The sequence below is a fragment of the Myotis lucifugus genome, unplaced genomic scaffold, assembly GCF_000147115.1.
Source record: "Myotis lucifugus unplaced genomic scaffold, Myoluc2.0 scaffold_3, whole genome shotgun sequence".
In the NCBI taxonomy this organism is placed as follows: Eukaryota; Metazoa; Chordata; class Mammalia; order Chiroptera; family Vespertilionidae; genus Myotis; species Myotis lucifugus.
In genome coordinates, this window is record NW_005871051.1 from 6,983,961 (window position 1) to 7,011,299 (window position 27,339).

A 27,339-nucleotide genomic window follows, 5' to 3' on the forward strand; every position below is an offset into this window, starting at 1 on the left:
GAACAGAAGAACACTCAAGGAAAACATCCCTGTCATGGAAATTACCATTACTGACTTTATTTTCTTCCTTCTTTTACAAATTTAGGATGTTGCAGTCAAGCACTATGTAAAGTGGCTACACTAAATGTTCTTCAAGCTCCCGTCCAAATCTGATATGCTATTAAATTATTGCTGTGAAAGGCCTATTTTATCAACACTACTACACCAGATAAGCACATTTTAACCATAGCAGAATGCATTGCATTTAGAAGAATCCAATTAACTGCAAACGAAATAGTTATTTCCCAGTAGCTAAGCTCTACTACCTAAGTGCTGAGATCCTTCACAGATGCAAACAAAAATAAGATACCAAACTACATATTCATGTATTCTGGATAGCTCAAATAGCCTATCAGGTTTGTTACTCGGGCCTGATACAAATATGCAACTCAGTGAATATTTTCTACAAATGGGCCTAATTTCTAGTCACTGTTGAATATACAGTAATGTAATAAATGCCAGGTGATGGTCTAAAAGTTCTAATTTACCTAGACTATACATGTATAATACAAATCATTTTTCAGGTAGGGCTAGATATAGGTTTATAAGGCAAGCTAATTATTTTTCAACAGGTGACCTGGTTAGGGAATTTATAACAATTTATAAAATGCATTAGAGATAGGTTTTATTTGCTCTTCTCAAATGTTCAGATGGCACTCTATTTGGGATAACATGAAACTGGATTACATGTTTGCACAGATATACTAAATTCTGTGATTTATTGAACAGTTAAGAGGTTAGCCAGCTGGTGTGCTCAGTGGTTGAGCATCGACCTAGGAACCAAGAGGTCATGGCTCAATTCCTGGTCAGGGCACAGGATTGATCCCCAGTAAGGGGCATGCAGGAGGCAGCAAATCGATGTCTCCCCTCTCTCTAAAAAAATCAATAAAAATAAATAAAACTTAAAAGGTTAAGCCCTCTAATAGAAACTAATTTGGTATTTTAAGTTTAAATATATGATATAAAGAAATCAAAGAAAAATAAACAAAATATACCAAACCTTAAGCAGAGAACATTTGGTTAGAGGAAAAACTGAAATTATCAATATAAATCAATTAAGAATTTTTGACGTGCCCATTTATTCAACATGACTGGGTAAGTGTCATATATATGCACCATACAGAAATATCAAGTTTTAAAAACACACACAGAACACTGAGCATTTAAGAAGGTATTGTGGCCTTAATTAAATCCTTAATTCAGAAGGCACTTCAGTAACTTTCAGTGCTTCAAAGTCACAATCATCACTGTACAGTACTGAAGAAAAATTTATTTGTTCCATATACAAACAATAATTTCCAGTATTATGCAAGAAAATCTTGTTTCGGCCATTTTTTTTCTTTCTATACAATAAAAATAAAATGGAACATTAAGATTTTTACAAACATTTTATTTTAATGAAGCTGGTACAGACAATGTCCATTTAAAACCCAAATCCCAGGCCAAAAAGTACAAATAAAATCAAAAAGAGCAGTGTTCTGTTGCACACACTTCTGCATGAATAACTTTATTAACTGCTAATAAAAATTAAAACTTTTCTGGGATCTTCTGACAAGATTTTTCTTTACTCTTAAAATGCTTTCTCTTCAGTGAAGCCATCTTTGGAGTTAGTCTTTACTCTCACCTCATCTGTCATCTTGACTCCAACCTGATACTCTTCTTCTTTTGGTCCAGACCTTCAGATTTTAGAATTAGCTTCAAGCTGAGAAAAGGTCATTTTTCCACAGTTCAGTTCTCTGAAAAACTTCCACCTCCCACTGAAAGTCATAGTCCAGGAGTGAAGCAATCACACGCTAGAACTTCAGGGCCAATTAAAAGTCATTATGAACACTTGCATTGGTCGACCTTATTTATCACAAGCCTGAAAATGCACAGTCCTGAAAAAGGTGGCCTCCCTGTGCACACACATCATATTTCAAAAGGAGAGGGCAATATGAAGGAGGCTGACGTTTGATCACCAAAAATCAGCACAATGAAAACAAACAATAATGAATAATGGGCACTAGAATTCAAATTACCAGATGTTTTAAAGAGATGGGGGGCATCGGTTTTCAATTCCATTTTAACACCACATTACAAAAGAACTATTTTTAAAAATAAAAAAGGATTGAGGGAAAGAAAAGAAAATAAAAAGAATATCTAAACCGTTGAATGACCCCCCGTTTGTTCCTGATAAACTTCAATCACATCTTCTTCCTCCATTCCCAGCTGTAAGAGAAAAGAACAATATTTTAGAATATAAAAGCACTGTTTTTTTAAATTGGCTGCAATTATGTGGCCACAGTTTTAAAGAAAAAAGGATACAGAGGTGATCCAAGTTACACTGTTCTAAGACTAAGAGTCCTGGTTCCTTTAATCTAAGGACACAGAGATGTGTCAATAAAGTCATTTATTATTTTGCTTAATCAATTTCATTTCCCAGCTTATTGACCATATAAAACTTAAGTGTTTATTGAACAGGACCTTAAAGGAGTTTAAAATCTAATGGAACATGTATTTAATAGTTTAAATAAGCCTGCCAGAGAGGCTCAGTTGGTTGAGCATCATCCTATACACCAAAAAGTTGCTGGTTCTATTTCCGGTCAGGACACATACCAGGACTGCAAGTTCAATCCCAGGTCAGGGCATGTACAAAAGGCAATCGATTGATGTTTCTCTCTCACATTGATGTTTCTCTCTGAGTGTGGCTCAGTAGTTGAGTATCGACCTATGAACCAGGAGGTCACGGTTCAATTCCCAGTCAGGGCACATGCCCAGGTTGCAGCTCGACCCCCAGTAGGGGGTGTGCAGGAAGCAGCCGATTGAAGTTTCTCTCTCATCAATGTTTCTATCTATCACTCTCCCTTTCCCCTCTCTCTAAAATCAATACAAAATTACCACCACCCATAAAGGGCTTCATGTGCTCCAGATACTACACCCTGAGAAAGACACATCATCAATTATGTAGTATTGCATCCAAAAATGCATAACCCGCCCTAACCGGTTTGGCTCAGTGGATAGAGCGTCGGCCTACGGACTCAAGGGTCCCAGGTTCAATTCCGGTCAAGGGCATGTACCTTGGTTGCGGACACAACCCTGGTGGGGAGTGTGCAGGAGGCAGCTGATCAATGTTTCTCTCTCATTGATGTTTCTAATTCTCTCTCCCTCTCTCTTCCTCTCTGTAAAAAATCAATAAAATATATTCAAAAATGCATAACCCGAATCCAGGACTTTCTGGAAAACAACTGATTTGTATTCCTTAAAATTATAAATGTAATGGAAGACAAAGAATAGCTGAGGAAATGTTCTAAATTAAAGATGACTAAAAAGGCACTTGAGTAAAATATGTTGACATGGAACTGGACAGGAGAAAATTTACTATAAAAGACATAATTGGGACAAATGACAAAATTAGTTTGTAGCTTAAAGTATTCTAATAGTATTAAGTGTCCTGAATTTGATTAACAGTACTGTGGTTACATAAAATATACTTGTTCTTAAGAAATACACACTAAAATATTAAGTAGTAAAATATAAACAAATAAATAAATAAAATATTAAGTAGTAAATGGCCATGGCACATGCAACCTACTCCCAAGTGGTTCAAGGGATATATATACACACTTATACATGGGAGGGGGGGAGGGGAGGGAAGTAATAATAAGCAAAGGTGGAACGATATTAAAACAGGTGAATCTAGGTGGGAGAATGTAAAATTTTTTTGTACTACTCTTGCAACTTTTCTGTAAGTTGAAAATTATTTCAAAATAAAAACTTTTTAAAAGCCCTAGCCGGTGTGGCTCAGTAGATAGAGCGTCGGCCTGTGGACTGAAAGGTCCTGGGTTCGATTCCGGTCAAGGGCACATACCTGTGTTGCGGACTCAATCCCCTGTAGGAGGTGTGCAGGAGGCAGCCGATCAATGATTTTCTCTCATCATTGATATTTCTCTCTCTCTCTCCCTTTCCCTTCCTCTCTGAATTCAATAAAAATATGTTTTTTAAAAAAAAACTTTTAAAAAGATGGAGACATGTTAAAAAGAACACAGACACCAACCTGAAGGGGCCCTCGCTGGCCAATAACCGAAAAAAAAAAAAAAAAAAAAAAGTATTTCCCCACAAATTACTAATTAAAAAGAAAAATGGTAACTTTACAATAAATAAATCTAGCAGTTACCACCTTAAGTTACCAAAGTTAGTATTACCCACAACAAGACAAATGGTCATCATGTACTTCTTGGTGTGATGTACTCTCAAGTACACAGCTTCACACTGTGCCACGCGTACCAAAAATACAAAACTGAATCGAATAATGAGGAAATGTCAGACAAATCCAAACTGAAGGAATATATAAAAACAAACCAGGTTCTATGATAAAACAAAGACACAGACGCACTTAAAAACATAAATCAAGGTGACATAGCCAAATATATTAATATATACTAAGCTTCTGTATCAAGTTCTCGAAATGGGTCAATAGTCAAAATCGAGCCCTGGCCAGGCAAGTGCACCAAATGGTTGCCAGTTCCATTCCCAGTCAGGGTACATGCCTGCGTGCAGACTGGATCCCCGGTAGGGGATTGCAAGAGGCAGCCAATCGATGCTTCCCTCTCACACTGATGTTTCTCTCTCTCCCTCTCCCGCTTTGCCTCTAAAATTTAGTAATAAAAAAAAACTTTTTTAAAAAAAGTCAAAATCAAACCATAAAGGTCACCATCACCATGAAAGTGTATCAGAAATCTGCCAAATTTGAGGAACATCTGTCCATCTTCAAAAAGACATAGTAAGTGTCTTCTGACAGCCTCAGTACCCATTTTACTTTCAACCTTTCTTTTTATTGGCACTTTTGAAGGCAATATATGGAAAGTTCAATTCAAAAGATTCTTTTTCTCTCTGACAAATGATATACCACTTAAATCAAAGAATATTCAAGAAGTGGACAGTTTAATAACAACAACAAAAAAAGAAGTGGGCAGTTTAATACCAGTGAACCAAATCATTCAATGCAGAATTTAAAATTTTTCTTAACTCAAAGAAGACATTTTACTCACTTCTTTTGGAGTGTGATTATCAGCAATTCTCTGACCTTCAAAGAGAAACCTGAGTGAATTCATTGGAACTCCCTAAAAAGGCAAAAATATATATATATAAATATGTATACATACAAATCTTAGAGGAAATAAGAACTTTGATGCACAAAAAGCAAACAAAAACTTCAACAGAACACACAGAACATAAAACTAGACAGCTAATCCTATCATAATCACAATTTATTGAGTGCTATTTGCTAGGTCCTCCCTGTTCCAAGTATTTGACATACATAATCATAAATGTTTGTCACCTTTCTTCATTATACAGCTAGGGAATCAAAGGTATAGACAGGGTACAATAGCTAGCCAAAATTTAAGGCTAAATCTATTCTAAGCCTCTGCTCTTGACAGCTATTTTATAGTTTCCTCTGAAATCTGTAAGCTAACATCTATGTATATCTATCATAATAAAAGCGTATATGCAAATCAACAAAACGACCAAAGAGCAGAACCATCCAGACCTTCAGGACGGCCACGCTATGACATGCACTGGCACCAGGCAGGCCAGCCAAGGCGGGTGCAATGCGATTGGTCGGGGGGCCCCACCATCGCCCTATGATCGCCCCGCAGAGGGAGGCCCAGGCCACCCTCTGCAGGGCAATTGATGGGGGGGGCTCCGAGATCGATTGCCACGCAGAAGGAGGCCCAGGCCAGCCAAGTGATCACACCCCACGCCTGTTGCCCGCAGAGGGAGGCAACCGGTGGCGGGGGGGGGGGGCGGGGGGGGGCAACGCCACACAGATGGCAAGCAGTGGCAGTGGCGGGGGCGGGGTCAGCTACTGGCTGCCGGGGGAAGGAAAGCCCCAAGAGGCCCTGATCACCGGCCAGGCCTAGGGACCCTACCCAAGGGGTTCCAGATTGCGAGAGGACGCAGGCTGAGCTGAGGGACACGGACACACACACACACACACACACACAAAACCGCCGTGCACGAATTTCGTGCACCAGGTCCCTAGTGAAAGATAAAATCAAAAATTGGATGAGCACCCTTACTAGCTTCCAGCTACACAAGCAAAATTGGTTTTAAAAGATTAAATCGGCTGAGGCCGGTTTGGCTCAGTGGATAGAGCGTCGGCCTGCGGACTGAAGGGTCCCGGGTTCAATTCCAGTCAAGGGCATGTACCTGGGTTGCGGGCACATCCCCAGTGGGGGATGTGCAGGAGGCAGTTGATCGGTGTTTCTCTCTCATCGATGTTTCTAGCTCTCTGTCTCTCTCCCTTCCTCTCTGTAGAAAATCAATAAAATATATTTTAAAAAAAAAAAAAGATTAAATCTCCGAAACCGGTTTGGCTCAGTGGATAGAGCGTCGGCCTGCGGACTGAAGGGTCCCGGGTTCAATTCCAGTCAAGGGCATGTACCTGGGTTGCGGGCACATCCCCAGTGGGGGATGTGCAGGAGGCAGCTGATCGGTGTTTCTCTCTCATCGATGTTTCTAGCTCTCTGTCTCTCTCCCTTCCTCTCTGTAGAAAATCAATAAAATATATTTAAAAAAAAAAAAAAGATTAAATCTCCGAAACCGGTTTGGCTCAGTGGATAGAGCGTCGGCCTGCGGACTGAAAGGTCCCGGGTTCGATTCCAGTCAAGGGGATGTACCTGGGTTGTGGGCACATCCCCAGTGGGGAGTGTGCAGGAGGCAGCTGATCGATGTTTCTCTCTCATCGATGTTTCTGACTCTCTATCTCTCTCCCTTCCTCTCTGTAAAAAAATCAATAAAATATATTTAAAAAAAAAAGATTAAATCATAGAAATTTGGTAAAGCACAGTAGCTATCCAGATAAGCTACAATAAACCTGTGATGGCATACAGAGCACTATAAATATCACAAAAAATATTAAAATATATTTTTCTAATCATTTGTTCAACAAAATAGCTGTAAGGAGAGAAATGCTAATTTAAAGAGAAATAACTAATAAATACAAATCAAGAATCATTTATTTAGTCCACAAGTATTATGAAAGTCTTGCTCAATACCTAATATATTAAGATTTTCGTTGACTGCTTAAACACCATCCCAAAAACATCAAAAAATTAAAACTATCTTTCAATATGTACTATACCATAAGTATGTAAGACCACACACACTTACCCTCCACTTCATTTTAAATTCTTTCCAGGGATATATTTTAAAAAATAAGTTTAGCCCTGACTGGTTTGGCTCAGTGAATAGAGTGTCGGCCTGCGGACTGAAGGGTCCCAGGTTCAATTCCTGTCAGGGGCATGTGCCTGGGTTGTGGGCACATCCCAGTGGGGGGTGTGCAGGAGGCGGCTGATCGATGTTTCTCTCTCATCGATGTTTCTAACTCTCTATTCCTCTCCCTTCCTCTCTGTAAAAAACCAATAAAATATATTTTTAAAAAATAAGTAAGTTTAACTGACAAAGGCAGAATATGCTTTGATTTTAATTTAATTATAGGATCTCTTTGAAAAAGAAGCATTATATTGTGCTGGGGTCAAAAAAGTTTCTATACGCCCTAGTCGGTTTGGCTCAGTCGACAGAGCGCTGGCCTGTGGACTGAAGGGTCCCGGGTTCGATTCTGGTCAAGGGCACATGCCTGGGTTGCGGGCTTGGTCCCCAGTAGGAGGCCTGCAGGAGGCAGCTGATCAATGATTCTCTCTCATCATTGATGTTTCTTCTCGCTCCCTCTTCCTTCCTCTCTGAAATCAATAAAAACTATATATATATTTTAAAGTTTATACAAAACCAATCAATAAATGCGAAATGGAGCTAGGCCAGCATGGCTCAGTGGTTGAGCATCAAGCTATATACCAGGAGGTCACAGTTTGATTCCTGGTCAGGGCACATGCCCAGGTTATGGGCTTGATCCCCAATGTGTGGCATGCAGGAGGCAGCCAATCAATGATTCTCTCTCATCATTGATGTTTCTCTCTTTCCCTTTCTCTCTTCCTCTCTGAAATCAATAAAAAAGCATTAAAAAAAAACGTTGAAAATGATTCTAAGTTGTTGTTATATTTTAATTATCTCCCCAAACCTAGCACCTTCCATAAACTTGAGCTTTGTAAATTACTTCTTTACTTTGCACTGTTTTTCCTCAATAATCAACACCCTGGTCTATAGATGGGGTAAAAAGACTATATAATTTTCTTCAGAATTGTTGTGAGGATTAAGTACAATGTTTCTTATTTCTTAGTACCTAGCACAGCACAGTTAATGCAAGTTCCTTTTCCCTGGTGAACACTCAATTTTAGCTCTCATCACCATTTTTACAAATGTGAACCAGTTGAGCCCCAATTAATAAGATTTTAATGGGTTTAACAATTAACATCAAAAACAGAAGAGACAGAAATGTTAACTGTTTTACTTATTCTAACACCTAATTGATCTCTTTTTCTTCTAGCTAAAGTGATTTTTACATAAGTTACTAATTTAAACTGTAAAAAGAAACCCTCCAGAAAACCTACAATACCTGAGTTAATAATATCATGTAACACAATTCAATTATTAAAACGTATCTTGGTGTCTCCTCTATACAGATGGTCCCCAACTTACGATTTTTTGACTTTATGATGGTCCAACAGTGATGATATAGATGCAGTAGAAGCTGTACAGTTCAACCTTGAACAAATGGGTTTGAGCTTCTCGAGTCCAATTACACACGAATCTTTTTCAATAAATGTGTACAGTATTATAAATATATTTCCTTATGATTTTCTTCATAATGATTTTTTTCTCTAGCTTGCTTTTATTATAAGAATACAGTATAGTCCTGGCCAGTTTTGCTCAGTGGATAGAGCGTCAGCCTGCAGACCGAGGAGTCCCAGGTTCAGGGCATGTACCTTGGATGCAGGCTCCTCCCCAGCCTGGGCCCTGGTCAGGGCTCTTGCAGGAAGCAACCAATCAATTTGTTTCTCTCACATCAATGTTTCTCTCTGTCTTTCCCTCTCTTCCATTCTCTCTAAAAATCAGTGGAAAAATATCCTCAGGTGAGGATTAACAAAAACAAACACTGAATAAATAAATAAATAAATAAATAAATAAATAAAGGTGATTACGTAAATGTTTTAAAAAAAAAGAATACAGTATATAATACAGATAACATACAAAATAATCCCTGTGTTGTTCAAGGGTCAACTGTACTTCAAAATTTGAATTCTGATCTTTTCCCAGGCTAGTGATATGCAATACAATACTCTCATGATGCTGGGCAGCAGCAACAAGCTGTAGCTCCCAGTCAGCAAGGCGAACATGAGGGTTAAGTGTACTGTGTTGACATGTTTAAGATAGGCTATAATAAGCTATGACTTTCAATAGATTAGGTGTATTAAATGCATTTTTGACTTACGATGTTTTCAACTAATGATGAGTTTATTGGGACACAAACCCATTTTAAGGAGCATCTATATATTAATTCCAAGTACACTTATTTTTTTAAATGTATTTTGTTAATAATGATAATGGGTAACATTTACTGAACATTTTTAGGCATCATGTTAAGCGCTTTATGTAAGTCATCTTATTTCATCTTCATGGGGTAGGCACTGTAATAGTCCCATTTTTCTAAGGGGAAAACAAGGCACATAACTTGTTCTTGGTCCCATAGTCAAACAGTGATGTAGCCCAAATTTGAATCTAGAAAGGTTAAAGGAATTTATTATTGATCTAACTCATAAAGGCCAGAATCTGTGAGATTTCTGGTATTCCTAAATTAAACAGACTTCTATATGATTATTTAAAAGAGAAAATCCCTTAATACTGAAAGCATAGAATGCAATTAGCAGTTATTGGTAGTACTATGTATAAATTAATACTTAAAATATAGTATTGCCCTAGCCGGGTGCTCACTGGTTAGAGCAGACCAAGGATGGAAGGGTCTTAGGTCAAGGGCACATACCTCGGCTGCAGACTCAATCCCAGCCCCAGCCAGGGTGTGTGCGGGAGGCAACTGATAGATGTGTCTCTCTCACATAGATGTTTCTCTCTCTGTCCCTCTCCCTCCCTTCCACTCTCTCTAAAAATCAATGGAAAAAATATCCTCGAGACCTAGCTGGTTTGGCTCAGTGGATAGAGCGTTGGACTGCAGACTGGAAGGCCCCAGGTTCAATTCCGGTCAAGGGCACATGCTCGGGTTGCAGGCTCGATCCCCCAGTGGGGGGCCTGCAGGAGGCAGCCGATCACTTCCTCTCTGAAATCAATAAAAATATATTAAAAAACAAAACTCACAAATGAATAATAACTGCTACTTTAAAAATATATAAAAAAATATATATATATATATATATACACACACACACACACACACACACACACACACACACACACATATATACACACCCTCAGGTGAGGATAACAAAAACAAAACAAAACAAAAAGATAATTATTAGTAAATTTAACATATGGCTAAACATTCGTGGTTACAAACAAGGAAATTTCATAGTGATCACCAAAATGTACTTGCCTTTATTACATACACTGGTAAGCCATAAAGATAGATGAATGACATATAAAGCATTGTATTTACTACAATAACATACAAACCTGTCTTTGACAGTATGATTCTTTGAGTTTCTTGAGATGTGTTGTCATTTTCACTTTGAAGTGAATCTCACTGCTATCCTAAGGAGATACAAGAAAAAAATTACCCTTTGTGTAAATTATTTGCTTTACTTGAAACAAATAATTTAATTCCACAAACAGAAGCAAACCTTGTCACCTGTATTTTCCCACCAAAGTATTTTTTATTATTCATAACAGGTGTTATTAAAACACTCGAATCATTACTCTATACCCATTTCAAAACAAACATAAAGACAATCTGTCTTGAGTTTTTAAGTTAGCAGTGTAAGTAAAAGCATGTATATCAAAGAATACATTCCTTCATAATTGCATGTCCATCCTATATATGTAAAATAAAAGCTGAATTATTACAAACCCCTCCTCAAAGCAACTCAAAACAAAAAGTACCTCCCCCGACAACTGAAGTCACTGAACTATACACTCTAAAATGGATTTTATGGTACGTGAATTATATCTTTAAAATTTTTCAAAATAAGAAATCACAGTAAATGAGAATATGAACACGTAATCAATAGAATATAAACATAGTAGACCAAAAATTACAGCTCATTGATAATCAGAGAAATGTAAAATAAACAAAACATCTTTACCACCTGGCCCATGTGGCTCAGTGGTTGAATGTTTATCTACAAACCAGGAGGTCACAGTTCCTTCTTCCTTCCTCTCTGAAATCAATAAAAAAATTTTTTAAAAAAAGAAGCCTGGCCCACATGTCGCAGTGGTTCAGAGTCAACCTATGAACCAGAAGGTCATGGTTCAATTCTAATCAGGGCATATGCCCAGGTTGCAGGCTCGATCACCAGGAGGGAGAGCATGCAAGAGGTAGCTGACCAATGATTCTCTCTCATCATTGATGTTTCTTTCTTTCTCTCTCTCTCTCTCTCTCTCTCTCCTCTCTCCCTTCCTCTCTGAAATCAATAAAATAGTTTTTAAAAAAAGAAGACGACAAGAACCAAGGTCTTGTTGTCTTGCCAGTCAGAATTTTTCCTGCGTCAGAAATTATTCACATATTCAAGGAGAGTCAACAAAGAAAAATAACGAAACTCACCTGTCCAATGACTTTGAGTTTAATGTATTCTCCTTCCTTCTTATCCCCCAAGTCCTCAGTTGAAGGTTTTGCCTCCTGAAAGAAAAGTACTTTTAAAGATAAAAGTTCCTACATGCTACTTTCATTACTTACTTATGAGTACCCATTACTTTAGCTCAGGGTACAAAATACGCACTTGAGAATACAAACAACATGTATTTTCTTGGCTAGTCAATTAAGCAAAAATATCCTAAGTCAATTACTGGCCCAAACACAAGTTTACTAGAAATCAAGAAAGAGATCTGTTATCATATTCTGCAGTAGCTTGGAAATTTTCACTTGGCCACCAAATTATCCACTTATTTAAATATATACTCCATTATTTGTAACAATTTCAAACTGCTAATCCACACTTGATAAGAATATAACCAATGATACTGTATTTTACAAGTAAAAACACAAGGCCATCACCTATGTATCTCAGGCTGGTAATAACTTAAAACTAATAAGTTTTCTTTAACATTCAAAATTTAACTGAACCTATTAAACTAGAAGTAGCTTTTAACATGAAGATACAGGTTAGTGTCTAGGAAAATGCTTAGATAACAGAATTTACTTCATTAGTGTGAATCCTTCCTTGCCTGCTTTGCATTCTGCAGAACTTTCAAAATTTGCTGACTACTGCATATTACGGCAGCAGTCAAAATTAACCTTGTTTAGTGAGACAGTATTTCACCTGAAAACTAGAAGACTGTCTTCAATATAGTCTCACCACCACATTTCTATGAATCTGTATTCCTAGAAAACAGCTGCTTTTTCCTTTATGTATCTACAGAGGGCAAGGACAGGTTATTCCATGCAGTGAAGAACAACAAAGCCCCGAGTTCTCTTTTACCACTGGGAGGAGTGTTAGTAAAGAAGCTTTGTGTAAGTGAACACAAAGAAGAATCCAGCCCCGGCCCCAGCAGCAGTAAGTCAGCACAATAGGGAGCATTTTGCTCCAGTATTTCCTAGATAGGGTGGCTACAGAGGCTGCTCAGGACAAGAGTTCTTTCCCCGCCATCGTCCACAGGCTTCAGAACTCTTTCTACAGCACAGCTGCTCTTATTGTGTAACTACCCCGATCAAAAAGTATTAGTAGCTTCCAGTACTTTAAGGTATAGAATTAAACCCCACAGCCCCGCATCCTCCACTGCCAAGCTCAACTCTCACTTTTTTCTCTTACCACTTTCTTTACAAACCCAAGGAGTCGGTTACATTGGACTATTTATTTACTGTTCCCCGAAAACGCCCCTCAGCATTTCTCCACCTTCCGCCCTTTGAGGTTTCTGTTTCCTTTACCAGGAAGATATATATATCTTCCCTCAGCCTCTCTTGAAATCATCTCAGGGAAATGCACCCCTCATCATCTGAAGTCCAGTATTTAAAAAACACTCCGAGGAACCAAAGCATGCCTCAACCTTCCAAATGGGATTAATATTTTCCTTTAATGCTCTAATTTGCAACCTATTCATATCTTTTATACCATTTATTCTCAATTAAAAATACTCCCCCTTCAATCGGCTTCTCTACTTGTTGTCCTCATCTTTTTCACCAAACTTCGTACAAGAGTACTCAACAAGAGAAGACAAACAACCCAATTAAAAGATGGGCAGAGTCATCGATGTTTCTAACTCTCTATCCCTCTCCCTTCCTCTCTGTAAAAAAATCAATAAAATATATTGCCGAACCGGTTTGGCTCAGTGGACAGAGCGTCAGCCTGCGGACTCAAGGGTCCCAGGTTCAATTTCAGTCAAGGGCATGTACCTTGGTTGCAGGCACATCCCTACTGGGGGGCATGCAGGAGGCAGCTGATCGATCTCTCTCATCGATGTTTCTAACTCTCTATCCCTCTCCCTTCTTCTCTGTAAAAATTCAATAAAATATATTTAAAAAAATAAAATAAAATAAAAGATGGGCAGAGGACCTGAATAGACACTTCTCCAAAGAGGACATACAGATGGCCAAGCGACATGAAAAAAATGTTCAACGTCCCTCGTTATCAGAGAGATGCAAACTAAAATGATAATGGCTACCATTAATAAATTAACAAACAAGTGCTGGTGAGGATGTGGAGAAAAAGGAACCTAGTACACTGCTGCTGGAATGTAGACTGGTACAACCACTATGGAAAAGTGTGGAGTTTCCTCAAAAAAATAAAAACAGCCCTGGCTGGTTTGGCTGAGTGGATAGAGCGTTAGCCTGCGGATTCCAGTCAAGGGCACATAACTGCGTTGGGGGGTGTGCAGGAGGCAGCCAATCAATGATTCTCTCTCAGCACTGATGTTTATGTTTCTGTCTCTGTCTCTCTCTCCCTCTCCCTTCCTCTCTGAAATCACTAAGAATATATTAAAAAATAAATAAATAAAAATAAAAATGGGCCCTAGCCAGTTTGGCTCAGTGGATAGAGTGTCAGCCTGTGGACTGAAGGGTTCCGGATTCGATTCTGGTCAAGGGCACATGCCTAGGTTGCGGGCTCGATCCCCAGTGTGGGGTGTGCAGGAGGCAGCCAATCAATGACTCTCTTCCATCGTTGATGTTTCTCTCTCTCTCTCCCTTTCCCTTCCTCTCTGAAATCAATAAAAACAAAAAAAAATTAAAAATGGAACTATTTGGCCCACTTCTAGGAATATATCCTAAGAAGCCAGAAACACTGATCAGAAAGAATATACGCACCCCTATGTTCCTAGCAGTGTTATTTACAATAGCTAAGATCTGGAAATAGCCCTAGTACCCATCAGTAGATGAATGGATTAAACACTGTGGTACATTTACACAATGGAATGCTATGCAGCTGTAAAAAAGAAGGTTCTCTTACCTTCTGAGACAGCATGAAGGGGCTGAAGAGTATTATGCTAAGTGAAATAAGTCAGTCAGAGAAAGACAAGTATCACATTATCTCACTTATATGTACAATCTAATGAATAAAATAAACTGATGAACAAAAAAGATCCAGAGACAATGAAGATCCATAGACTGACTTATTTCAAAGAAAAGGGCTGGGGGCTGGGGGAAGAGATTAACCAATGACCCTATATGCATATATGTAGAGCTCATGGACAGACATAGTATGGGGAAGGCCTGGAGAGGATATGGGAGCTGGATGGAGGGGCTCAATGGGGGTAAAGGAGGGACATCTGTAACACTTTCAACAGTAAAGAAAAATGTTTAAAAAAATGGAGTATTCAGCACTTGCTTTCTCTACTTTCTCTCTCAACCCACTGTAATCTGGCTTATCCCTCACCATTCCACTTGACATTGCTCTCACCAACATTACTAGTTCAACTCCTTATTGCTAAATACAATGGATAATTTCAAATCTCATCTTTAACTCCCTAACATAACAAACACGTCTTCCTTGATGACTTCCTTCCTTGAAAATTCTCCACCTTTGGCCTCCAAGATTCCATTCTCTCCTCCTCTTGGCCATTTCCTTAAATGCCGGTGCTCCTGTGGGTTCCGTGTCTTCAATTCCCTGCTTTTTTTGGTCTCCCTGGGTGGCCCATGACTCCAACTACCTCTAAGACACAGGCATACCTCGTCCTATGGCACTTTCTAGATGTTCTTTTTTATAAATTGGAGGTAAAACCTTCCACCAGCAAAAAGATTACAAGTTATTTTACTTCAGTGGTGTGGGACAAAACTGGCAATATCTCTAACATGTGCCTGTACTAATAACTGTTATCATTCTCTCCAACCTGACAATTTTCTGAGTTTCACCCATTTATAAAAGTGCTTGACTAGCTCCACTTTGGATGTCCCCTGGTTACACCACTGCTGTTACTTTTAACTCCAGCTCCTGAAAACCAAAATCAAAGGAAAATTCTACAACTCCTTCTGGATTCACAATTACAATAAATTACTACCATACATCCAATTGCCCACAACAGAAACTTGGAGGTTCTCTCTTAAATCTCACACTTATTCATCATTCTGACAATTCTTAGTGACTCTCAAGTCTATCCCATTCTCTCCAAGCCATTGCCTTACTTCAGGCACTCAATGTTGCCCATTAACATTACTGCACACCAGGCATACGGTCTTGCTCCCTCCAATTAATTCTCCAAACTACCACCAAAGCCATCACTCTAAAATGTAATCCAATCTGCCCGGAAATCTCAGGGTTAAATTCAAACTCCTTAGCTGACACACATTGGTCCCTCCAGTGATGGTATGTCTAGCAATCCAGCCTTATTCTCCTATCTCTCTTGCTAATACTATCCTTTGCGCTAGCCATACTGAACTATCTACAATTTCTTGAACATGGCACACTCTACCTTATCTCCACTATCTCTGTACATACTAATTCCCTCTGCTTGGAATGCTCTTTCCTATGCTAGTCCCCTTTCAAGACCACTCAGGCATCACTTCTTCAAAATTATGTCCCTGCTCACTTGCCTAAATGTTCCCACACTATTTACTTTTATCCTTTATAACCACATATTTAAATATCTGTATCTCCAAGCAGATTCTATTGGTATGCCTTACTCTTCTTGATATTTCTAGTCAAATACAGTGCCTAGAACTCTGAAGATATTCAATGTGCTTGTTAAATAAATTAATGTTTTCTGTGACCATTTTGAATGTCCTATCTTCCTTACAAGTCTACAAGGAGAGAATCCAAGTCTTTTCATCTTTATAATCTCTACTAGAGGCCCGGTGCACGAAATTCCTGCATGGGTAGGGTCCCTAGGCCTGGCTGGCGATCAGGGTCAATCTGTGGGGCAACTGGCTGGGCAATCAGGGGGCCCCCACTGGCACCCGCCTTGGCTGGCCTGGGGTTTGCGGGCTGGGGGCAGCTCCTGTGTTAAGTGTCTGACCCCTGGTGGTCAGTGCATGTCATAGCGACCATTTGTTCCTCCGTTCAGTCGATTTGCATATTAGGCTTTTATTATATAGGATAGTGTCAGGCAAACGCTAGGCAATTCTTTAATGTTGTTGAATTAAGCTGATTACTATTTTCTGTACCAATTTTACTAATGCTTCATACTTCTACTGTACATACCAGTCAGTCCAAACAAAAATTCTTTCAGTTTTTTATATTCACCATTGGGTAAGAGGAAATTCACTTCAATTTCATAAGAATATGTAAATGCTATGATTTGAAATTTCCAAAAGTGTGCTGCCAATTTCCCTAGTCACTCCACTTTGGTGATCTCTTCCCAACTCTGAAGCACTGTAACAATGTGCCTGTGCCCCTTGCATTATTAATAGCCCCATGCTTGCCTAATGCTGTATTCCAACTTTTCATGTGCTTTTTTTTCCTTTGATGGACTAGTCTGGAAAATGAGGTGATCTTGGACAAAAACGCCAAGTCTGTCTCCAGTAATCTCAGTGTCTTTTGTATGATGCCTTTCCCTCTCCCCACTGTAAGAAAGCAGCCAGTGCAGAATGGTATGGCACACTAGTTACAAAACAGTGAAAGCATTCAGCACTGGGTCTGGGGCACTAGGTCATCAGAGAAAAGAGAATCCCGGAGAGCTCTGGTCGGTTTGGCTGTAAAAAATACACAGCCCCAGAGCAGAAGAAACTGGTAATGGAAGGAAAAGTAAATGTATATGCAAGATCAAAGAGAGGAACTGGAAACCTCCACATTTTCAGATATGTGCCATCCACAGAATGAATCATGGTAACTGGAATGATGAAGGAATTTTTTAGACACTACCCACTATCAACTCTTCTTCCAAGACATAGATGGAGCCTGACTGGCATGGCTCAGTGGTTGAGCATTAACCTATGAATCAGGAGGTCATGGTTCGATTCCCAGTCCAGGAATGTACCCGGCTTGCGGGCTCAATCCCCAGTATGGGTGGTGCAGGAGGCAGCCAATTATTGGTTCTCGCTCATCATTAATGTTTCTATTTCTATCTCTCTCCCTCCCCCTTCCTCTCTAAAATCAATAAAAAATATATTTAATTTTAAAAAATACATAGATGGAACACCTTGGAAATAGAAGACATCTAAGGATCTGAAAAGAAAACTAGACTGGAGAGGATGGAAGACACAGCAATCTTCATTTACAAATGTTCAAAATTCATGAGAAGGATTTTACTGTGCAACTTCAAAGTCAAAAGAACAAGAACTCTGCTTAAAAGCATTCTGGCAATTAGAATGTTGACAATTCAATCAACTGGAGAGAGAGGGCATCAAATTCAACTACCCCCAATCTGTCACTGACCCTTCCAATTGTACAAGGATTGTTCATTCTTCTGAAACAGGGGTGGTTTGGGGGAAAACCCAAAAACATAGAATACATTTACTCTTATTTGATGGCATTAACAGATGTTTGTTTTTTTAAGTCTTTTGTAAAAATATGTTTTCATTGAATCTAAAGAAAGGGAAAGAGAAAGAGAGAGAGAGAGAAACATCGATCAGTTGCCTCTAGTACACACACCACAATCTAGGACAGTGATGGCGAACCTATGACACGCGTGTCAGAGGTGTCACGCAAACTCATTTTTTTGGTTGATTTTTCTTTGTTAAATGGCATTTAAATATATAAAATAAATATCAAAAACATACATCTGTTTTACTATGGTTGCAAATATCAAAAAATGTCTATATGTGACACGGCACCAGAGTTAAGTTAGGGTTTTTCAAAATGCTGACACGCCGAGCTCAAAAGGTTCGCCATCACTGATCTAGGATCTAACCCACAACCTGGGTATGTGCCCTGACCAGGAATCGAACTGGAGACCTTTCATTGCATGGGATGACACTCAACCAACTGAGCCAAACCAGCCAGGACAGATCTGTTCATTTTTCAAGATGTGACAATAGAATCCTGGTTATGTTAAAAGAAAAAGTCATTTATCTCATACTTCAGTGGATATATCACAATTCTAAAAACACAAAAATACATATATACTTTCATTTTTATGCTCCATATATTCACACTTGATGAGACAGTACTAGAGATTTACAATGAAACTGACCAGAGTTAGCTCCATAGCCTCAATGTTTAGTAAAGTTGTCAAGATACTGGATCTTCTGGAAATTTACATGCAATCCTAGAACTGTGGTTAAATGCTAGATATGCACAGCCAACTTCTCAGGAACTAAAAATTATAGCTGAACTGGTTTTGGAGCCTAGACTATGGATCTATGCAAAACCTGGAACGAATTTGTTTCAGTGTATCCAAAAGTACTAGCAAACAGATTTAGAGGTATGGCAGACTTTGTTAATTACCTATCCGATATCCATTCTCCTTCTTCCTTACAAAGGGAAGCCTAAATCTGGCCAGCTAAAAAACATACTTCTCACCATAGCCAGTTTGGTTCAGTGGACAATGTCGAACTGAAGGGTGGCGGGTTTGATTCCGGTCAAGAGCACTTACCTCAGTTGCAGGCTCAATCCCTGGCCCTGGTCAGGTCGCCTGTGAGAAGCAACCAATCGATGTGCCTCTCTCACATGGATGTTTCTCTCTCTGTCTCTCTCCCCCTCCCTCCCTTCCACTCTTCCTAAAAAATCTATGGAAAAATATCTCTAGGTGAAGATGAACAAAAAACAAAACAAACATATTTCTCAGCTTCTCTTATGGCCATGTGATGCAGTGCTGGCCAATGAGATATAAGATGACATGTATTTTCCTTTTACTCCTTCCCTTTCTCCATCCCTTTCTCTTGCCTGGAACAAAGATACAAAATAACTTTTTTTGCTACTGAAAGGAGATAAACATGAGTGTGAACATCTGTTAAGGATAAAGAAGAAAGGAGTATGAAGGTATTGTGGAACTGCCTTACCAGTCCTGAACTACTTAAGTCTAGACTTTATGTTCCATGAGAAAAATAAGCTGCATATTTGTTTAACCTAATACATCAGACTTTCTGTTATTCAGTTCAAAAGCAGTTTGAACTGACAGAGAAGGTGCTGTAAATAAATATCATTTGGCTTATGTTAAAAATAGGTCCTAAAGCCCTGGCCGGAGTGACCCAGTTGGTAGGAGCGTAGTCTTGTACATGGAAAGGTTCAATTCCCAGTCAAGGCACATACCTAGGTAGCAGGTTCGATCCCTGGCGCCAATGGGGGTGTGTGTGGGAGGCAAGAGATCGATATTTTTCTCACATCCATGTTTCTCTCTCCCTCTCTCTCTCTGCCCTTCCCCTTTCTCTAACAACAACAACAAGAAATCATAAAAATGTGCTCCCGTGAGGATTAAGAAAAACTTTAAAAAATATATACAGGTCCTAGAAAACTACCTCAAATGTGCATCAAAAGCAGAATGATAAGTAAATCATGGTACAGTCACAAAATAGAATGCAATGTAATAATGAGATTTAACAACATACAAATCTCCAAACAATCCTGAGCAAAAGAAGCCAGACACAGAAGTACATACTGTATGATTCCACTTACATCTACACTAATAAACTAGAAAGATACAAACTGACTGTACCTTCGCAACACCCACTGAGTAGCCAATCAGGAGTACGAAAATTAACCCAACAAAGATGGTGGGTTAATTTGCATACACAGGCGCTGAGCAGCGGGGGTGGAGTGGGACACTTGCGTCGTCACCATGGCAATGACGCAGGCACTCTGCACTGCCCCAGCCACTCTGAGCCTCTGGCAGCATGGGAAGGCGGGAAGGCGGAAAGGCAGCTCTGGGCCAGAAGAAGGCGGAAAGGCGAAGGTGGAAAGGCAGCTCCGGGAGAGCAAAGGCAGTGCTGGCAGCTAGGGGAAGGAATGCCCATTCTTGCACGAATCTTCGTGCATCGGGCCTCTAGTAATGTTATAATGTATTAAAACAGGCAAAACTAATCTGTGTACCAGTATGTAGTTAGGACACTGGTTTTTTGTTGGGTTTTTTTGTGTGTTTTTTAATAAAGAGAGGGAAGAAAGGAGGGAAGGAAGGAGAGAAACATCAATTTCTGTTCCACTTATTTATGCTTTCAGTGGTTGATTCTTATATGTGCCCTAACCAGGGATCAAACCCACAACCGTGGTGTATGGGGATGACGCTCCAATCAATTGAGCTATCCCACCAGGGCCCACATGACTTTTTTAAAGAAGTAGAATATTAGAGAATTATCTACCCCCCAAAAAAAAATCACAATTTCTGTAAATTCCAAAATGAGATACTATACCAGTCTTAGAGAAAATTATCCATAATAAGCCCAATGTTCTGGAAGAAGCAAATGATTTGATCTTGGAGATAAAGTTACCAGATAACTATTGTTAACAGAATTAAAGATCATGAAGTAAAAACATCAGAAAATGAAAACCACTCCATGACAACCAACCCTTAATAACAAAACACCCTGGGAATTGAAAGTGGAGGAGGAACATACCTGCTGCTTCATGTTTTTGAGGCAACCTTCCAATTCTAGGGTCTAGAATGGTGCCTTGAACATATTGGCATTCAATATAAACTTGTTAAATGAATGAATCTGACCACTTCAAGAACTTTTACTAAGTATGCAGTCACTGTACGGGACATTTCAGAAATAAAGGATGAATAAAGGCTGATTCCTGACCTTCAAAAGTGAACAGTCTAATGGAGAAAGATACTTAAGTAAATAATTGTTAACACATTTCGTACCGCATCGAAATCTCTAAGACATACGCCAGGGACCGCACGTTTTTGGGCAAACTGCACGTTATTTAAATCATCATAACTACAAATCATAATGCACTTTAGGTGTTGTTTTTCAATAATTATAACATTTTTATTTACAAAAACAATTAAACAATTAAAGTTCCTAGTACTTTTTTAACGTATGGTACTGTGTAAAACATTTTCCTCTATGAAGAGGGACCAAACAAAATTTACATAAGTATCTAGATTCGCTCCTTTTTCCATGGGCAGCACAAACTCTGCAGGCTCTCGTAGGAAATTTTTTCTTTCCACTCGCTGGAATACACGTAGGTTCATGCTGTTTCATATCACCTGACAACCTTTTGGGTGGATCTTTACGAGGTGCTCTCCTTGCACCCCCAGGGGAAGGGCTGGACAGATTTGTCTCTAGTTCCGGAGAGCTTTCATTATTGTCATCCGTTATCCAGTCTCTCGCCACCGATAGCAGAAACTGTTTATACTTCATTTTTGCTTGTGGATTGAGGACGTTGTACACTCTAAATGAATTGAAAAGTCTACAGTTTATAAGGTACAGCGCTACTTTTTTTGTCCATTTCATCGTTTTCCTTAGAATGGAACAACACGAAAGGAAGTGTATCAGTTTCGTTGGTTTCCTTCCTTTTTCTGAGAGAGGGCATTTCTAAAAGCGCCAGGAACTTGAAGACGAAGACTATTCGAATGACCAAAATACAATGTAACTGCAATGCTTTATGGGTTCGTGCAATTATATAGTTTTTCGTAGACTGACCTGCACGGTTTCCACCAATGAGATTGCTTCATTCGATGTGGACAAGACAGTGTGTTGACATCTAAGGTCCATAACAGATGGCGCGTGAAAAACGAGAAAACTCGTGAGCGGTCCTTGACAGATGGCGCGCGAAACACGAGAAAGCTCGTGAGCGGTACGAAAGGTGTTAACACTTTATATAAAAGCTAACTGCTATGGGAAGTTTATGACTGTTTTATAGCTCTGAAATTGGAACTATTCAACGTACCTTTATGAGTACTCTAACCATAACAATCATATTGCTTTCAAAATACAATGAAATATTTTTTTAGGTCAGATTTTCTTTGTAATATTGTTATAACCTATATACTTGCAATATCCACTAGCAACACTTCATGTATCTGTCAGACTACCATTTCTCTCAAGTCACAGCTACAGTTCAGTATACTTATTCTATTTCATAATAGTATACATAATTATGAATTCTAATACCTACCCAGTTCATCATATTGCCTGCTATCTCAAACTTACAGTAAAATCAATAAACATCAACAGGGAAATATAAAGAACACTGCAGGGGCCTGGACAGTGTGGTTCATAGATCGACCGTCGACCTATGAACCAGGAGATCACAGTTCAATTCCCGGTTGGAGCACATGTCTGGGTTGCAGGCAGCAATCAATGATTCTCTCCCATCATTGGTGTTTCTATCTCTCTCTCCCTCTCCCTTCCTCTCTGAAATAAATAAAAATATTTTAAAAAATACAATTAATGTGGTGGATTACAGATTACTGTAAATTCTTTAGTTATTCTTCCCATTGAGAAACAGCACCTGTCTTTCCCTTGGTGACTACAATTAATAATACTAAATTGTATGTATATTTAAAAGTTGCTAAGAAAGCAGATCTTAAAAGTTATCACACACAAAATTTGTAACTGTGTGGTGATGGATGCTAACTAAACTTATTGTGATCACTTCACACACTTATTGAATATACACACTTATTGAATCGTTATATTGTACAACTGAAACTAATATATGTCAATTACATCCCAATTAAAAATAATTCCGTAAGTAAATAAATATATAAATGTCTTTCCCTTGAATTTGGCCTTAGTGATTTGCCTGACCAACAGAAGGCAGAAATGACTTCCAAGGATAGGTCCTAGGAGGCCTGAGGTGTCCATCCAGGGTTCTCTGGGAATACTCACTCACTCTATGGACCCTGAGATGGTAGAAGTCTGAATATCCTGTGGTCTCCATGCTGAAAAGAACACATGCTGAGCCCTAACCAGTTTGGCTCAGTGGATAGAGCGTTGGCCGGCGGACTGAAGAAGGGTTCCAGTTTTGATTCTGGTCAAAGGCATATACCTTGGTTGCGGGCTCCATCCAATGGGGGGCATGCAGGAGGCAGCTGATCGAAGTTTCTCACTCATGATGTTTCTAACTCTCTATCCCTCTCCCTTCCTCTCTGTAAAAATCAATATTTTTTTTTTAAAGAACACATGCTGAGACCACTCAGACCTTGAGACTCCATGAAGAGCCCAGCCATGCCAGCACCCAACCACTTGAGTACTGTAATCCCAACAGAGGCCCCACACACCAGAGAGCAGTGATGAGTCCAACTTACAGAGTCCTGCCCAAACTGCAGATTTATGAGTAAAATAGAAGGCTGCTGTTTTAAGCCACTAAGTTTTGAGGTAGTTTGTTAGGTACCAACAGGTAAACAGAATTACATAATGCTTCCAAATCCTTGACTAACAATAAAAGGAAATAATCCAATCAACTTAAGGTGGGGATGGGAAAAGTGAACCTTGTATAACAGATTCAGTTAGGATTTGAAGCAAATCAGTCATCAAATTATTATAAACTAGAGGCCCAGTGCACGACATTCATGCACTGGAGGAAGGGATGGGTGTCCCTCAGCCTGGCCTGCACCCTCTCGCAGCCCAGAACCCCTCAGGGGATGTCCCCTCAGGGAGCGGGCCTAAGCCGGCAGTTGGACATCCCCCAAGGGGGGTCCTTAGCGCTGCTGTGGAGGCAAGAGAAGCTCCTGCCACTGCGCTCACCAGCCATGAGCCTGGCTTCTAGCTGAGTGACCACCAGGGGGCAGCTCCTGCATTGAGCGTCTGCCCCCTGGTGGTCAGTGCACATTATAGTGACCAGGTGTTCTGCCTTTTGGTTGATTTGCATATTAGCCTTTTATTATATAGGATTAACAGGCCTGAACTGAAGAGCTAAATAAAGTACACACTGCCATTGATGGTTTTGGTATAGAAAAGAAACACTATAAACTTGAATACAGGGAAGGAAAATATTTGTACAAATTACCCTTACTGGTTTGATAATAAGCTCTGGTTCTATAAAAGTGCTTATTAATATTGCTGCAAGGCGATTAGGCTAAAGGAGAGTACCCAATCAGATCTGTTATTTGTTACAGGCTAGTTCTTAAACTTTTTGAGGAATCATGTACTCTTGATGAAAACTATGGGCTCTTTCTCACTATAAATACACACATGCACGAATACTCACAAAACATTCCATACAATTTCCCTGCATTTTCAGCCTTTAGGGTCCATGAACCTTAGGTTTAAAACCTGTTTTAGAGGATTATTCAATAATGATCCAAAAATTCACTGAAGCCCTGGCTGGTTTGGCTCAATGGATAGAGCATCAGCCTGCAGACTGAAGCGCCCCAGGTTCAATTCCGGTCAAGGGCACATACCTGGGTTGCGGGCTCCATCCCCAGTAGGGGGTGTGCAGGAGGCAGCCAATCAATGATTCTCTCTCATCACTGATGTTTCTATCTCTCTCTCTCTCTCTCCCTCTCCCCTCCTCTCTAAAAATCAATAAAATATATATATTTTTAAAATCCACTGGATAATGCTGGAATTGTAAAAAATTATAATCAAGTGTTCCACTCAAATTCCAAAAATATTCATATTTCATTAATTAATGGAGAACCCAGAAATTTAAGTCCTGTGTGAATTTAATGTCTACCTAATTTAACCTGAAATTATTACTCAATTTCAGTATCTTAGACCCAGACAATAACCTCCTGAGAGGTGCCTGAAAAAAATACATCGTTCTAATAAAACTTCCTTTAAAGAAAGATTGTCTTTCGGAGACTATGGTTCAGTCTCATGCTACTGATATTGCCTAGTAACTTGGGATTCTTACTTCCTCTTATAAGCCTCTTAAGGATACAGTTCAGCTTCCAACCTCCCTAAATCCTTAGCATCCTCCCTAAACATGAAACTGTACTGGGTCCCAATTATTAACAATGATACTGGTCTATCAGACTAGAAAAAAGTTCTCAAACTTTTTGGTCTCAGGATTTTTATGCTCTTAAAAATTATTTAGAACCCCATAAAACTTTTGTCAGGTTAATTACACCTATTACGGTTTACAGTACTAGGCATTGAAACTAACAAATGCTTTAAATATTAATTCATTTTAAAATAACAATAAGCCCATCATATATTAGCAAAACTTTTTAGTAAAACAGTTTTCAAGGCCCTGGCCACAGAGCTGTTGGTTAGAGCATCGTCCCAATACACCAAGGTTTTGGGTTCCATGCCTGGTCAGGGCACATACAAGAAGCAACCAATGAATGCTTAAGTGGAACAACAAATCAATGCTTCTCTCTCTCTCTCTCTCTCTCTCTCTCTCTCTCTCTGAAGCAACCAATGAATGCTTAAGTGGAACAACAAATCAATGCTTCTCTCTCTCTCTCTCTCTCTCTCCCTCTCCTCCCCCCTTCTCTTCTCTCTCTCAAATCAATTTTAAAAAATAGTTTTCAAAACAGAACTAGTGAGAAGAGTGGCACTGTTCAACATTTTTCAAATCTCTTTAATGTCTGGCTTAATAGAAAGGAGCTGGATTTTCACATCTGCTTCCACATTTTAATCTGTCGTGATATCAGTCATGTCAGTCATTAGAAAACTCCACTCAACACTCAAGGAAGAATCAGCGTGAAAAGGACAAATAACGTCCTAGTATCACCATGAAAAGCTCTGGCCTTGAGGAACCCTGGAAAAGAATCTAAAGACCCTCTGGGCTAAAGCCAGCTGTTAATGTCCCAAGTCCTTTACTTCCTCCTTCAAGTCTTAAGTGAGCAGAATTAAAACTCGAGCAATACATTCTACAACTTACTTTATAGTTCTTTCTGTACATCGTTCTTTCGCCCGACTAGTAAATCTCAACATGTTTCTTAGCCATTTCTGAGCATCAAAATAAAAGGCTGATGAAACTTAACATTGACACCTGTTCTCTCCTCCCTGGCAACCAAGTAAACAACTATCTAGGGAGATACTTATAATGCCATCCCCATACCAACTTGGGAATTAATCTAGACTGTTAGTAATAAGATCCACCCAAAACTAATCTAGATTATAGTTAAGCTTCAAAAATGTAAACGTACGTTTCCCACAACAGTACAAACCCACCAAAGCCTCCCTTGGTATGCCCAAGACGCACAAAACTGAACTGAGTTAAAAGCTTAAGGGAGTAAGTGTGCTCAAGTTAAAAGTTCAAGTGCATTATGGAGTTGAATGCAAAACAGTTTTCTAGATAATTACTAAACAAGTGAAAGGCCCAAAATTACTTTAAAAATCAACGTCGCCTTAGCCAACAAAAGGCCAGACAAAAGCACCTTACTGCTTAAAAAAAAAAAAAAAAAAAAACAGAAAAGGAATCAAGAAAAAGCTTAGCACAGACGACCGGACTCCCCTGATGGGAGTGCACATTCCCAGAAAATTCTTGGTACGAACATCGAAACGGAGCGCTTGGCCCTAACAGGCAGCTTTCTGCACCCGTTCCGCGACGGCTCTGCACACACGAAGCTCTCCGATCTTCCCCTAAAGAGGCTCCGTCTCCCCCGGCTCATGCCCGGAGGGAACGCTTTCCGCGGCCCGAGCAGCTCCGTTCTACTTTGTTTCTCGGTCATCCCGGGGGCTCGCTCGCAACTGGAGAGCTGCGGGCCAATCCCGAGTGAGACGCGGACAGGCACAAGGAAAGGAGCGACAGCTCTGCACCCCGACCTGGAAAAAGACTCCGGAGAGAGCAGCAGGGCCGGTCCCCCGCGACGACCCGAACGGAAAGCAGCTGCCGAGGTCCCCAGCGACACCGACCGCGTCTCCCTCCCCCGGCCCCCGCCCCCGCCCCCCGGCCCCACTCCGGGACCATCCACAGATCCAGGACCAGAAAGTGGAGCCCGCCCGCTTTCCGGGGCCACCGAGCCCGCCGGGGCAGACGCGCTCCCGTTACATAACCGGGGCCCGGAGCCCCGGCTCCAGCCAGCAGTCCTCCCGCGAGGGAGGCAGACGGT

At 39.9% G+C, this 27,339-nt stretch overlaps 1 protein-coding gene across 2 annotated transcripts; it reads right to left on the reverse strand.

Annotated features, from left to right (window-relative positions):
• Positions 1–1,099: 1,099 nt before the first annotated feature.
• On the reverse strand, positions 1,100–27,089 carry SUMO1 (small ubiquitin-like modifier 1). 2 transcript variants are annotated; one of them, XR_002831124.1, is made up of 5 exons: positions 12,402–12,465; positions 11,687–11,761; positions 10,600–10,677; positions 5,067–5,138; positions 1,100–2,247 (listed from the first exon to the last, which is right to left on the reverse strand). XR_002831124.1 is itself a non-coding variant. In XM_014461745.2 (5 exons), the coding sequence occupies exons 1-5, from the start codon at positions 26,956–26,958 to the stop codon at positions 2,179–2,181; spliced, it is 465 nt and encodes a 154-aa protein (XP_014317231.1). In that variant the 5' UTR covers positions 26,959–27,089; the 3' UTR covers positions 1,100–2,178. The 2 variants fall into 2 exon arrangements, 1 of the variants encoding a protein (XP_014317231.1); XM_014461745.2 differs by lacking the exon at positions 12,402–12,465 and adding an exon at positions 26,783–27,089 and having other exon boundaries at positions 10,600–10,672.
• Positions 27,090–27,339: the final 250 nt, after the last annotated feature.

What these genes read in the sequence shown, in the direction of transcription:
- SUMO1 (XM_014461745.2), bottom strand. Translation starts at nt 26,958, where the DNA reads ATGACCGAGAAACAAAGTAGAACGGAGCTGCTCGGGCCGCGGAAAGCG. An exon ending in AATCATACTGTCAAAGACAG is followed by an intron (nt 5,139 to 10,599) that starts GTTTGTATGTTA and finishes TTGCCTTTTTAG; the next exon opens with GGAGTTCCAATGAATTCACT. An exon ending in ATAATCACACTCCAAAAGAA is followed by an intron (nt 2,248 to 5,066) that starts GTGAGTAAAATG and finishes TTTCTCTTACAG; the next exon opens with CTGGGAATGGAGGAAGAAGA.